Raw genomic sequence first — 14,266 nt, 5'->3', positions numbered from 1 at the left:
TGACCAATTCATTCTAAATATAAAGTGAAATAATCATGAAAATCTCCCAAATTAGATTGTGCAATTGACTAACAAATCTCTAAATTATTATTATTATTTATTTTTTTATAGATTGTCCTACTGAAAGCCGAGGTCGTCTTTTTTGATTATTGAAGCAAATGTTTCAATAATGCTGCTGAAAACGACATGTAAGCACAACACCTTTGTTAAGGTGCTTACCTGGTGCACGAGTTGTGATAATTGTCTTCCCGATAGAAACATGTCCACCTTCAAAATAATTGAACGCGTTCTGAGGTGAGGATGTGTGTAGGCTACTTTCTTTTCCCACGTTTTGAGACTAAAAGAAAAGATTCCGCAAACCCCATGTGATATGAGTCGGGAATTGAATGGCACAAAAGCTGCTGACGTGACGCCCGCAAACCTTCTAATTTGCCAATCGAGCCCGGAGTGCGCGTCCCGTTCTCCCCTCAGTTTGTGCACATGCTCCCTCCGATCCGGCACGCGGACACGGGATGCAGCGCGAGGACGGCTCAGGATTGCGCTTCATCATCACCACCTCTGAATTTGGGCACGCTTCTTCATACCGCGGAAAGTTTCAGGACTATCCTGTCGGACATTGAATGATATTGGATTTCACTCGCAGCATCCAAGTGATTTGTAGCGCTGTGGATCCACTTACCTGTGGAAAAAAAAAAAAAACACACAAGAGAAAAAGGAGTCTCGCGTGACATAAGATCTCTTTTGAAGGCAGAGATTGTTTGAGGACTTATTTTTGCTTTAATCGGGTGGGGGAATTGTGTTGCCTGGTTTGAAGACACGGGTGATTCTGACTGCACATACTATATTGGAGGAGATCGCGGTGTTGCATCCTGTGCCAGAGGATAAATGGTAAGACGCAAAGAAACAACAAAAAAAACAAAACAACAACACTGCATCATTTTCACACACTTATTTCATGATGTTTTAATTCGCTTTGTGTAGCCTCGATGTGCAGGTTTCAAATGTTTACATCCAGTAAAGAAATAGAATATGCAAAGTAGCTGCATAGATTTATCAAGTATTAAATACCCTTTGCGCTGATGGATGCGCATTATTAAATCTGTTAAATAATTAAGTAAAGTTAAGGTTTAGCCTGTTAACAAGAGGTGCTTTTTGAAAGTTGATTCAATATTTGTTCATTTAAAATGTACCATTAGGAAGTCAAAACTAGGTACGGGATCAGATTTGAGCTATGCACTATTTGGGGATATCCTTTAATGACGAGGGGTTGTCTGTTTCCAGGCGGTGTCACACGGAATAAACCTGTTCTGCTTTAAATGGAGAACCGCTTGGAGAGGATAAATCGAGTGCAAAGTTGTGCGGCTTTCTGCTGAGGGGGGTTCTCAAGAATAAACTAGGCACGGGAGTTCGTCGCGCGCGCAATGGGGCCATTCCAGCGCGCGGGACTCACCGCGCTGCTCCTGTGCACAGGTAAGACAGACCACACAGGAAACTTGTGTTCACTGTGGGAATGATAGTCAGTCACATGAAAAGCGGCATCACCTCACTGCAACGCATATACATCAACTTTTATATAGTGATGTTATTCAGTGTGGGGCATTATGCTAATTATTTCATCTGAGCCGAGGGGACATAGCCTGTATGATTTATGAAACATATAATTAGCTGTAACTCGCTCTGGCAGAATACAAAATGACTTGTTATATTAACATGAATGAACGGACAATTGCCTAGAGTGTGTGCGGGTGTGGGGGTTGTAGCAGCACTGAAATATGAAGAAGTGTGTGTGTGTGTGAGAGAGAGAGAGAGAGAGAGAGAGAGAGAGAGAAAATACCACTGCAGCGCCCCAGGAGTAACAGCAGACTGCAGAGGGTTAAGTTTTGCATTTTTTTTGCACTCATTTTGAATAGTTTTGTACTTGGCAATTCTTGCTTGTTGGAGGAATGTGTGTGTCTGTGTGTGTTTTTAGTGTGTGCACCTGTGTGTGTTTTTGATGATGGATGCTCACTGGTTTCTCTCTTGTTTTTGAGTCTGTTGTTCGTCTGCTAACCAGAAGTATATTTAATTAAAAACCCTTTCATAATTCAATTTGCATAGCCTATATTACAAATTACAGAGCAATAAATGATAATGTGTTTATGAATCTATATTTTTCTAGATCACAGTAAGATAAACTATATTCATTATAACAATTACAAGTATTTTATGTCAGATTCTTTTCAACTGATTAATACGTTGTTTTTTGTCGAATGAATGAAAAAAGTGAAAAAAAAAACTTTCAGGTCTCTATTTTCTTCAAAGTTATCCTATACAGTACACTGTTATATTGTATCACTTGTTCTAAAAAGTATTAGAAGGGCTGCTATAAAGGGCACTGTTCTAAACTAGAGTGGGAGGATTCCCGCTTGGAGTAATCCTGCTCTTTTTTTTTTTTTTTATGTGTGTGGGCCCGACCAGAGTGCATTGGGATGGAAAGTTGAAAAGTTTCAAAACCAGACACATTAAGCCTTAATTTTTTTAATCGGTCTCTTGGTCTTTTTCCTCTTTCTCTCACACACACAGAACCTGAACCAAAGTGCCAATAGCCACAGGCACATTTGTATCAGTGATAAGTATTAAGTGAGGGAAAGGATGAACTCTACTTTCTGCACCTCTACTAAAAGTTAACCCTGTGCCTTTGGTAGTTTGTGAGGTCTGATATGACCTGTTCCTGGAAAATTTAGCTTGGTATTTTGATGTTATAAGACGGTATCAGCGGGAAATGACAGTAGGCTGTTTAGGCATTTGTCATGAACAATCATGATGTCTGCTGCTGATGTAGAACCTTCTGAATCTGCTTTCGCTCTGCACTTGACTGGGCAACTCGGACACTGATTTATGCAGGGGTGGCATGAAGTGTGTGTGTACAGATGAATGAATAGCATGTCCTTAGGTCAATAGCTGACCTTTTCTACAGTGTTTCTCCAATGATCATAACTACTTAAACTTCCAGCATTACAGTAAAATATCTCTGGCCACCCAGGCCTGGGTAGTGAAAAATGGCTGATTTTGATCCCACAATGGGATCCAAATATTCAAATTTCAAATACACATGTTCTCCCAGTAATTAAGAGCGGGACAGTTGTACAAGTGGGTGGGCCAAGGCCCGTAAGGCCCAACCAGTGTCACAGCTTGTTTATATTTGGTGGATGGCAGTGGTTGTACTATTTTTGGTCTCTTCCCTAACAAGAATCTCATGTTACAAAAAACTAACTAACACTAGAAAAAATAAACTAACAAACTAGCTTCAGAACTTATAATTAACACTGAAATGTTATTAAAAACAAAGTGAAAATAAAAACTAATAAAATAACTAAAAAAAAAACCTATTCTTCTCTGTTGCATTGCTGCTCTGGTGGTTGTTTGCTTATCCAATGGTGTCTGGGCACGTTTTTGTCTGCCTGTGTTGAAAATGCCCAATGAAAGTCAAAAAACCCCAAAGAGGAATCAGATACAAAACCAGAAACCAGTACTGTAGGTGAGGTAGCTAATAACTTCTCTGTCCACAATTCTTCAAAAGTTTTAAGTCCTCCTCATGACAAAACAAAAAGACTGATAATGTCCCCTTAGGGTGGCTGGCAAGATGTTAGATGGGTGAGACAACACAGGTTTTACATCAGCAGAGTTTTGAGTCGTGCAAAACCAAAAGCCAATCATATGTTAATGTGACAAAGCAACCTGGCATTGGATCATATTTAGTTAACATTTTGATTTACTGGTAAATGTTCCAATCTGAGTCTGGCCCTGGCTCCAATAAACCATCTGATTATTCTTCCTAATGAGCATTCCACTTAAATATCTGCTTCTTTTTAATTAATAATTTAACAGAGATATAATGCTTTCCAATGGTTGCACTAACCCGTAAGTCCTTTCAACATTTTTATCACTTGAGAATCATGATTAAAAAAGACACATTGGAGTAAAAGAAATACTTCACAAATACTGGTGACAGGTCAGATCTGTTTTTCAGAAGAATAGGTTAAAAAGGCTTTTCTATTACCTGTGCAGGCAGCAAAAGGTTACATTATGGGGTTCATAACATAGAGACACACATTTTTAAGTGAAAGGTCATGTGAAGAACCGAGTTGTTAATTCTGAAGGACATTTGTTGAACGCTTGAAATACTATGTATTTTGGTATGGTCAAAGCAAATCATCACTTTTTTTGTGGGACATGCTGTTAAAGCAACAAAGACAATATTTAGACATTTTTCCAATTACTTTCGTACTCACAGCCATTACACAAACACGGTATAGTCATATTTATGTATAGTCTTGCATTTGTAGGATTTACCAGCTTGTTGCTGACTATTTTGTGCTACTTGGTGATATGATGCCTTGTTGGCATCTTAAGTTGAACTCTGGCCAACATTGTTGTTTAAATATTGAAGTGTATACATGCCGTGTTATACTTCAAGTAACTATCAATGTTTACAATATTGGAACAGGGCCACAATCATGCTTCATTACCATAAATAGTATAGAAAAAATCTGTTAATATATGCAGATGTAATTTGTAGGTGACAACGTTGGTATGAAAATATTGCCTCCCTTATTATGTGAAGAGCTTTAGCCTTGCAGCTGTGGATGTACAGTATTGCAGCTGGTGAGGGAGAGAAACGTAACGTTTTAAAAAAAAAGATTCAAGTGTTTATTTAATCGTCCTTAAATGTATTGACTATAAGTGAAATATTGACCAGGGAATGTATTCATTCCTAACAAAGATAGAGAGTATAAGATATGTGGACCTAGATACTGAGGGTGCTGCACTAAATGCCTTTTTGGCAATTAACACTTTTTAGCTAATTCAGGAGATTTGAGGCAATTTTTGCCCCCTGCTGATTCACTCTTTTCACCCAACTGGCACATTTTATGTTTTTAGGAGAATTAAAAATAAGCACCAAATCCAAATATAAGAAGGAACACACCTACTCATACCTCCAAAGCTTCTTAAGTCCAATGTAGGGTTTTCTACCTGTCAGTCTTTTTGATTTTCTGGACACTGTTCAGCTGCTCAGTACGACGGAGGATTAGGGTCACGTTAATTATTATTATTTTTTTTAATTTTGAGAATAATCTCGTAAATTAACGAGATTGAGACCAGCCTGCGCAAAATGATGAAAGTACAACTCTTAAAGTATTTTCCTCTGCAGACAACTTCCCTAAGTCAGTGTGGTTCTTTCTTCGGGAAAGCCACAGTTTCTTGCAGTATCTTTTCAGGTTCCTGATATTTTATGACAATGTGAAGATGATGAAGTGCCAAAGCATGTGTAGTTTCATATTTGTAAGTAAAGCCCCAACACAACTATTTGTGTCTGTTATCTGCACTTGTCTGCCTTGTTAAAGTGTCTCATGTTCTGAGCCAGTTTATGTCCTGTTCATACATCATTTTACAGATAAACAAAGTCTTGCAAGTTGAAGTAAAACTTCTCTTGAACTAACTGTTTATACCGACGACACAAGGAAGTAGCCTATTTCCTTATTAGTGAAACCTTTAGGACAAGATGCTCCATGTTTGTCATTTGAGAACAGCATGCTGCTGCTCTTGTGATATACACTAAAATAATGACTTTATTCTTTTATTCTTTAAAGACTTTAAGAGTTCTACTTTCATCATTTTTGCCCAGGCTGGTCTCAAACTCGTAAATTTACAACTTTAATCTCGAAATAAAATGTTTTTAACGTGGCCCTAATCCTCCGTCGTAGATCAGGGTGTGTTGCTGAGGAACAGTGTAAAGTTGAAGACTGTGAATTTGTTCGAATGAGAGATGAAGAAAACATTCAGCAGATCTTGACCTCTTCATATGGTGATTGCCAGTACTAAAATAAATGCTGGTGATGCATTCGTGTGCTACTTGATCTTGAGCTCTCCAATATGGCACTGCATGTGCAGATGTCCAGCTGCTTATGCAGTGTTTTGTCTCAACAGCCGCTAAGTCCAGCAATTTCACACTTGGCAGGTGTGAAATTTTATTTAGGAAGTCCATATTCACAAAGCGTCCTAAATACTAAGAGTTGCTCCTAGTGGCAAAATTCTAAGAAAACATGACATTTTGTAAGAATTTACCCAAAAATTTAAGACTAGATCCCGGTAAAGATGAAAGTTTTCACAAAGTGTCTTAGCCTTTAAGAGAGCTCCTACAGTGTAAAACTGTTAGGCTTAAGAGTTTCTCAAGCTGAGGAGAAAACAGAGAAGTGATCTGCAAACACGACATGAAGAATAATCGTATTGACTTATAGTTGGACCAATCAGACAACCCATCATGCCACAGGTGCATCTAATCACTAATTAAGGCTGCTGACTTTACAATCAGCATGTGAAGTAGCTGCTGCACAAGTGGGCATGTGATTTTAAACATCTTGTAGGCTAGGGTACTTTTAAAGTACGTCTTCCAATTTATCACACAGATGTTAATTTCATAGTGTTCCTTATTACACAACGTATGAACAGATTCTATGATTAACTTTTTATCTCAATTTTTTGGGATATACCAATCACAGCTTCTGAAAAAAATGTATCATACCTAGCAACGGGGTCGACCTCTCACTCAGATACAAGTTTCTGTCTCTTCCTTGCTCAAAGTTGCTCTGAGAATGTTCCTAAATCACTCCTAGGCTAAAAAATCCTTGCTAGGGGGGCGCAGATGGGCTAGCGGTTAGGTCGCACCCCATGAACGGAAGCTGTAGTCCTCCCAAGCGGACGGCCCGGGTTCAAGTCTGACCTGTGGCTCCTTTTCCACATGTCATTCCTCGCTCTCTCCCGATTTCCTCCTCTATCCACTGTCCTTCCAAATAAAGGCAAAAAATAAGTAAAAAGCCCAAAAATAAATATCCTTGCTAGGGTTTTTTAAGCTAAGTTAGGAGCTCTCTGATAGCATTCTCAGAATGTTTGCGAATACGTGCACTGATGTCTTGGGTGTTAAGTTGTTTTGGCACACATAAAGCTTTTTGAAAAAAAAAACAGTTAGCAGTGAGAGCTTATGTGCCATTTGTCTGAGTGCAGTTCAGAAGCTGTTATATAACCACCAAAACATCACTAGTAAGGTGGTTTTAGGGCAGCAAATGGCAATGGTGGCAATGGCTGTAAAACTTGCCAATAGAAGTGGAAGGTATTCTAAATTCTAAATCATTTCCATGACGGGAGAAGGACTTTTGTGTTCACTATTTCTTTAGTCGATGTTAATTTTCTTTACCAGGAACTGCGATGCCCTGGAGGAAAAAGAGACGACAAGTGTCTGTCTGTTCCCACAGGTTTTGCCTTACCAATAGGATCAAAGACAGAGAGGATGAAAAAGAGAATAATCAATATATGACAGTATTAAGATGAATCATCACCCTGCTTTCCTTCTTCATTCTGAATGTTTGGACGATTGGGAATACATTTGATGGTGGCTGGCACATGAAGATCTGCGCTGATGCGCCCCGACACACATAATCACATACAAACGCACGTGTGCAGCATCTCTAAAGCTCCTGTGACACACTGTATCTGTGCACTGTAAACACACACACACACACTGAGCAGCACAGAGACTCATCTGCTTGGGCAAACAACTTCGCAGCCATCCAACTGGGAACGGCTCACACTCTGCGGGAGGTCCGGAGACAATTAGCATAACTAACAGAACGCTCACAGAGCTCACGCCAAGAAAATCAGAAAGAAAAAAAAAAAAAAAAAAAAAGAACCTACGCATGAGTGTGGTGAGAGAATGAAAGATTGACAGAGACACCAGAATTTTTTTCCCACTTCAACAGCTTTGGTCCCACTTCAACAGTGGAGATACACAACGCCATTTCGCTTGAGCTCAAACGCCCTCATGAGGTGGCCTCACACTGCATCACTTTATGGAAGAGTTGGAGTTACAGTTTCACGAGTTTGCTAAGAATTCATTCTTCTTTTCTTGTATTTGAAATCGTTTTGTTACAGTATGTGTGTGTCGATGCTGCAGGAGGTAGAATCAATAGCCGAGTTGATGGGATAGGTTCTTATAATTGTGGTTATCTTCCAAGGTCAGAGCAGAAGGAGAGTATCTTTGTGTCTTCTTTTCCCAACATGACTCATAACAGTGTCGATCCAGATGGGCAGCACTGCTGTAATAGTCATTCTGTGTCCGTAGGTCTCCATAACAACAGTCTGTAACATGTTTCTATCTGTCTTGTGCTGTCATTAAGCATTGGTTAACAGCTTTTCCTCATCAGGTTTATCAGTTTTACCTCTTGGAGAGTTTTATATGGTCCAACAACACAAAGAGTTGAATTGTGATTCCAAACTTCATAGACACTTTGGAATTGAAACCTGAGGCGAAGCTATTCCACACCTTTAGAAACAAGGTTCCCTAATCAACACTGAAATCCCTTAGCAATTTTCAGCAACACTGCCTCAAGAGAGGTAAACATTGCTGCATTGGGTTTGAGATTATTATTATTTTTTTTGCTTCTGATGGATTATCTAGAATAAAAGGACTGATAGTTTGTATTATATGTGGAAATCAACTAATAATGCATAGTATAACGTTCTTTCAAGACATTATGAGGACAACTATGTGTGGTAACAGGCAATAGGGTCAGGTATTGTGGATTAATTTTCAGTGCTTGTATGTTTGTGTATTGTTTCGTGGGTGGGTGATTGGCCAGGAAAAAAGAGACTGAGTTATTGATTGATCGTTGGGCTTCAGGCTACCTGAGCTGAGAATGGTGAGCCTACTTGAATAAACTCTTATTGTCCAATTTTTAGTTGGCCTTACATGTGCTGATGGCCTGTTGGTAATGTGTATTTGGTCAGTAAATTGTAATCTGTTGAATAGAAATTAAATAAACAAATTGTTTTTCAGCATCTTCTGTGTAGCCTATGTGTGTATAAACAGTATGAGAATACAAAATGTCAGCTTATCAATTTTGGCATGGCCTGCCAAAGAAGACTTCTTTTCAAATCAGATTCACAGTAATCTGAAATCCTCCCACAAGACCTTCCAAAATTGTAAATCTCTCATTCTTCTGATCTTTCCACTGTCTCTTCTCTTTGTGGCGACCTATCATCCTCCTCAAACCTTAACATGTTGACCATTATCTGAAGAGCTACCACAAGGAGAACATTAACTTAGCCTAGCTTAGCATCTGGTTCTAAAATCCATGATGTAAACGCTAACCTGGTTCATGCCCACCTAACCTAAATGGGCTACTAATAACATTTAAAGCTCATTGATTAACTTGTTGTAGTTGTTGTATTTAATTACATCCTTCAGCCAAACAGGGAGTTACTGTATGAAGCATGGTGACTTTCTGTAGCTGTGTAGTCACCATTAGGTTAGTCTGCAAATGCAGAAAATGCAACTCAAACCTGAACAAACTGGACGTTACTGGGATATCCATGTTTCCTAACCAAAATAATTGTATGTGGTTTAATTTGATTTTTTTTCTTCTAGTTTTTGTGTATTTGCAACTTTAAATACTTTGAGCCCTAAAGGTCAGATCAGCTACGGTTCTAGTGAGGAAACTTTAGAGTTGTTGATTATCAGAATCCATATTTTAAAAGAGAGCTGGGCAGGTTGTGTCCCCTAGTTTTAATACTTAATGCTAAGTGAAGCTAATCTATCACCATTGTCTTTGAGCTATATTTAGGGTAAACATGAGAGTGCATGGTTTTTATCTTCTCATCCTACTCAGGGCAATAAAGCAAATACGTGTGTCCCAAAATGTTTCAACATTCCTTTGACTGAAGCGATAAATGAGTTATGTTTACTGATTGACTTTAATAAATGGAAATTATGCTCTGTTATAAGTTACATGCCAAGAGAAGAGTTCTGCTTAAAATGTTTAGACATATAATGTGCATAGACTGCATGTAAAAATGGACAAAGTTTTAATAACATCACGCATTGGTTCCTGAAGCTGACGTTTGCAGCCAATCTGTGTAATTTGCCATATTTGAAATGTGAAACTTACTTTCGATCCCCCTAGTAAAGGCAAAGACCTGGTGCTTAGGCGGGCCTTACAATGCGCCCTGTTATTATGATTAACTCTTCACTTTCATAAAACCAAAACAGATTAGTTTGAGAGAAAGTCATACAATGTTTGCCCATGAAGAAATTAACTATCAATATTTAGAACCAGGCTGTGAACATGTTGAGTTTTGCTGTAAAAATGGGCTTCTTTGAACAGTGAATTATGTGACTTACAGGGATTGGGCAGCCAGCCTCAAGTGGACACTCGGGGAACTGCAGTTTTTTGCACTCTCCCATTGGCTTCACTTTTCAACACCAGAGGTTGCTGCTTGATCATGTGCATGCTGGTCCAACATTTTTGATCACAGAGATTGAAAGGGCTTTGGCACACTGGTTGATCAGCTTTACTTTGAATATCGGCTCACTTATATGTCCCTTAATGTGTACTGCTTTAATCTATGCTTGGCACGTTTCTGCACTCTAAGGCAGTAACAGGGATTTTATGATGTCTCTTATGGAGCCAGAATTTCCCAGCAGGTAATTGGTCCCATGGAACCAGTGTGTGGGTATTCTTCATGAAGACAGTCAGAGTGCAGGGCCCTCACTACCAGCAGTATGATTAAAGGAACATATGTTAGGGTAACTGATGTGGTAGAGAGCAGGACCAACGTGGTCCGGGCACGTCTTAATATTTTCATACATGATCATATTTTATTTTAATCAGCAATTTAATTTTCTTTACTTCTCGTCCTACCCATTTAGTCGCCATGTGGGTTTCGCTTTATCGATTGCCAGAATATTCAAGACTGCTGTTTTACTATCAATGTAAAACAGGTCGATGATTTGTGCTTGTTAATCTTTGTTTTACATCTTGCATGCAGGGTGCAGGATCAGAACAATGTTCTCGCTGCAGTTAACTGTCTGTTGACGTGTTGTCTGCAACAGCCAATCTGTTTTTGTGTACGCCTAAGCAGACTGTCAGATGAGACAGCTATTGCTGAATCAACATCAGATACATAAAGCATCGGAAACATTGCAGATGCTTTGAAAAGGGGCAGACTTTTTTCAAGAGAATCAAGTAGGGCTGCAATGATTATTTCTCATCAAATATTTTGAATCCTCTAGACTTAAGGATGTTAAAAAAGGTTAGACTTTACATTGCTCCTTTAGTCCTGGCAACAGATTAAAACCTAAAGTAACTGACCTGACTAATGGATGGGCGCATAGCGGTTTGTCAGGAGGCTCAAGGCCCACCTAAACTCCAGCTCTTGGCCTGTGGTTAGGTGGACTGAAAGTTCGGTTGAGACAGCATTTCCAGCATGGCGACCACCATCCAGGCGCTTCCAAAGCCCATAGTCCTGAAGCTTCCCTTAAGAGTACTTAAAGTTCTTCCTGCTCACCATTATCTGAATTTCCATAAAGGTTTAAAGACTTATGAGGATAAGTCGAATTGAAAAGACACAATTGTTTTACATGGTTATACCGTTCCAGCTCTTTCAATCAATAACAATCTCACAGCTGCATAACTCTATTCAACAATCATGCATTTTCTTATTTCATCTAATCAACTCTTCACAGTTTTATATACTGAACTGCTAGAGTAAAATGGCAAAACTGACAGACACTTCTTTCCTGGTGTATTGAATAAAAATTAAGCACGGTAATGCACCTGGATGGTCGAAGTATCTGATGCTTTGCAGTTTTATAAACACTGCAAGTACTAAATCAATGAAATGTTAAGTGCTGCAAGGCCCTTTAGTTCTGCAAAGAATTATCCCTGGAGTAGAAAACTTTCTTGGAGTAAAATAAGTCCCCTGAACTTTTTTTCAGAACCTTGTCCCTGCAGTATAAACACAATCAGGGCCTGATTTATTAAAAATGGATTGCGGCTGCTTACAGCTCAAACAGAGGAATGTCCCACTATCTACTCCGTACCAAGGTCAAATTCTCAAAAATATGGCACCCAAACAGTCCTGCTCTGTACAGTTTGATCAGTGTGATGATGATCAGCTTGGAGGGTAATTGAGGGTTATTCAGATGCCAGACTTGAAAAGTATAAAAAAAATGTTTTACTGTTTAGAACAAGGCTTCCTCTCTGAATGGAGGGACAAAGAGCAAGTCAGAATGAACAACTCATCACAGCCTGGTGCAAAAGGCTCCAGACCATTCCAGAGATGTAGATGAAGTGTCGAGTTGTACAGCCCCAGACTGATTTAAGCCTAAAAGTATTGTCAACATATTTACAGAATTTAACAGATTTTTACTTTTAAGTCATACAGAGGCAGAATTGTTTTCCTGATCATTTAGAAGTGTGCTTGTAACATCTCTTATAAATACTGCGCCACCAGCTGAGTGCAATTTGCCCGCCTTTGTTTTTAATTGAGCAAACAAGTAATTCATCTATTTTACATGTTTGCTTTGCTCAATTTGTCAAAAAGAGTTATCTCCCCGTTCTCATGTCAGATCTGCTCAAAAGCAATGAGGAACCTTTGCTTTGGAAAGCATATTACTACCGCCTCTATCTGGATGTTTTACACAATAGAGGTCCTTTCATGTGTAGATTTCTTTCAAGTATACCCCTCAACAGGAGCCCTGCAATTACAGGATTCTGATGACCTGACATTTCCTGACCTGCAGCACTGCCCTCAGGCTCACGCTAGGAAATGACGCCATGCTGCTACAAAGATCATGCCTCACTTTGCCTTACACTATTGGGTTTTTTTGTGTGTCTAGTTGGTTAATGAAGTGGAACAGAAAGACATTCAGACAGAATGTTTGACCATTATTCATTAATAACCATTTTAATCATCTGTTATGCTGAAATTCTTAAATTTTTGTCATCGAGAACCTAGCTAATACATCCCAATATATTGGTTTCAGTGTTTTTTTCTGTAAGGTCTTACTGTTTTGTCTTAAGATTTATCCACCAGATGACTAGCTGTTTAAAGTTAGCTTGTTCAAAGAAAGCTCTGGATCTAATTTCAAGGAATAAAAATTTAAATAAAGGTTCCCATCAATCATAAAAACCCTAATTTTCCTGCTGACAATTTACCTCCGCAGTATCACACCACACCTGATTGCCTGATCTCCAGCTGTCAGAAGGAGCAGTTAGCTGATTATGATGTTAGCGTAGCGGTACGCTGATTAAATTAACTGTTGAACATTTAGTGATGACTAAGATCCTGCACGCCCTGCTGTACATGCAGCATGCAAAACACGTGTGTGTGTGTGTGTGTGTGTGTGTGTATGAAGATGAACCTCATCATGGGGTTGGCTGTGGCTCAGTGGTGAAATCAGTCGTCTTTCAACTGGAAGCTTCTAGCCTAGCTCCCACTGTCTGCATACATTTTCCCAAGATAGCAAAGACACTCTACCCCAACTAGCTCCCATGGCATTAACTCTGATGTGTGAATGTGTTTAATTTGCAATGTATATCATCTTTTATGATTTTTCCCCATGTGTGCACTCGTAATATTTGAGAAGATTGCCCATATTACAGGAGAATAATAGCGATGGAAAAAAGGGAAGGATTTAGAGCTTTTCAGGCTCTACACGTCTGGTGTTACTGGCGTCTACAGTAAAAAAGAGTCAGACATGTGGTGTGAACTATAAGCACACTCTGCACAGCTTTTTGTACATTATCCCAGTGCTCTTTCCCTTTACTGTGAGCTGGGACAAATTGAAAGGCACACAGTCTGTTGGCAGCGCTGACAAGTGGCCGCTAAGAGGGGGAACAAGAGTGCTTGTTGTGATGTTTCTGTGGCTCAGCTCTGGTGGAAAGATGTTTTTTTTTTTTCCAATCCTACATAAAACAACAGTTGAATAATACGCACAAGAGTGAAAAGCAAAAACACGTGGGCTGATAATGCTCTTACAGTAGAACAGGCTGATGTATTACTGTACTGAGAAACGGGTTCAATGTAGCTTAAACTGTAAGTACACTACTAGTCTACTTTCTTCAAACAAGGTCATTATATATCATTAGTGACGTAATACTGAAGGAATAGATGGAAAATCCTTCAAAGCAGGAAAGAGAATTTATTATTATTTTTTATTTTTTTCATTTCATTGCACTACACAGTGTGAGGCTCAGCTACTCAAAAGTCAGTCCCAAACTTGTCTTATGTACTCGTCTATTTTTATTCCATATTGTGTTCAAATGAGACCGAGGATCTGGACCGCTGAATATTCAGTGAGTCTTTGTAGACTAATTATAATGTTTGTCTTCATAAACTTGGGGGCTGCATGTGGGGACTGAACAAGGCAGAGCAGAAAATAAATAGATTT

General features: G+C 39.1%; 1 protein-coding gene across 1 annotated transcript in view; it reads left to right on the top strand.

Moving 5' to 3' along the window:
• The first annotated feature begins 367 nt into the window (after positions 1-367).
• Positions 368-14,266, top strand: part of si:dkey-112m2.1 (transmembrane protein 132C) — a 113,494-nt gene continuing 99,595 nt past the window's right edge. The window contains exons 1-2 of the mRNA XM_020638113.2: positions 368-888; positions 1,282-1,470. Of these exons, the coding sequence (XP_020493769.2) occupies positions 1,422-1,470 (49 nt within the window). The 5' untranslated portion in view covers positions 368-888; positions 1,282-1,421. The remainder of the gene's footprint in view (positions 889-1,281; positions 1,471-14,266) is intronic.

This window comes from Labrus bergylta, chromosome 17 (genome assembly GCF_963930695.1).
Source record: "Labrus bergylta chromosome 17, fLabBer1.1, whole genome shotgun sequence".
Classification (NCBI taxonomy): domain Eukaryota; kingdom Metazoa; phylum Chordata; class Actinopteri; order Labriformes; family Labridae; genus Labrus; species Labrus bergylta.
This window is presented reverse-complemented; position numbering and strand designations above follow the sequence as displayed.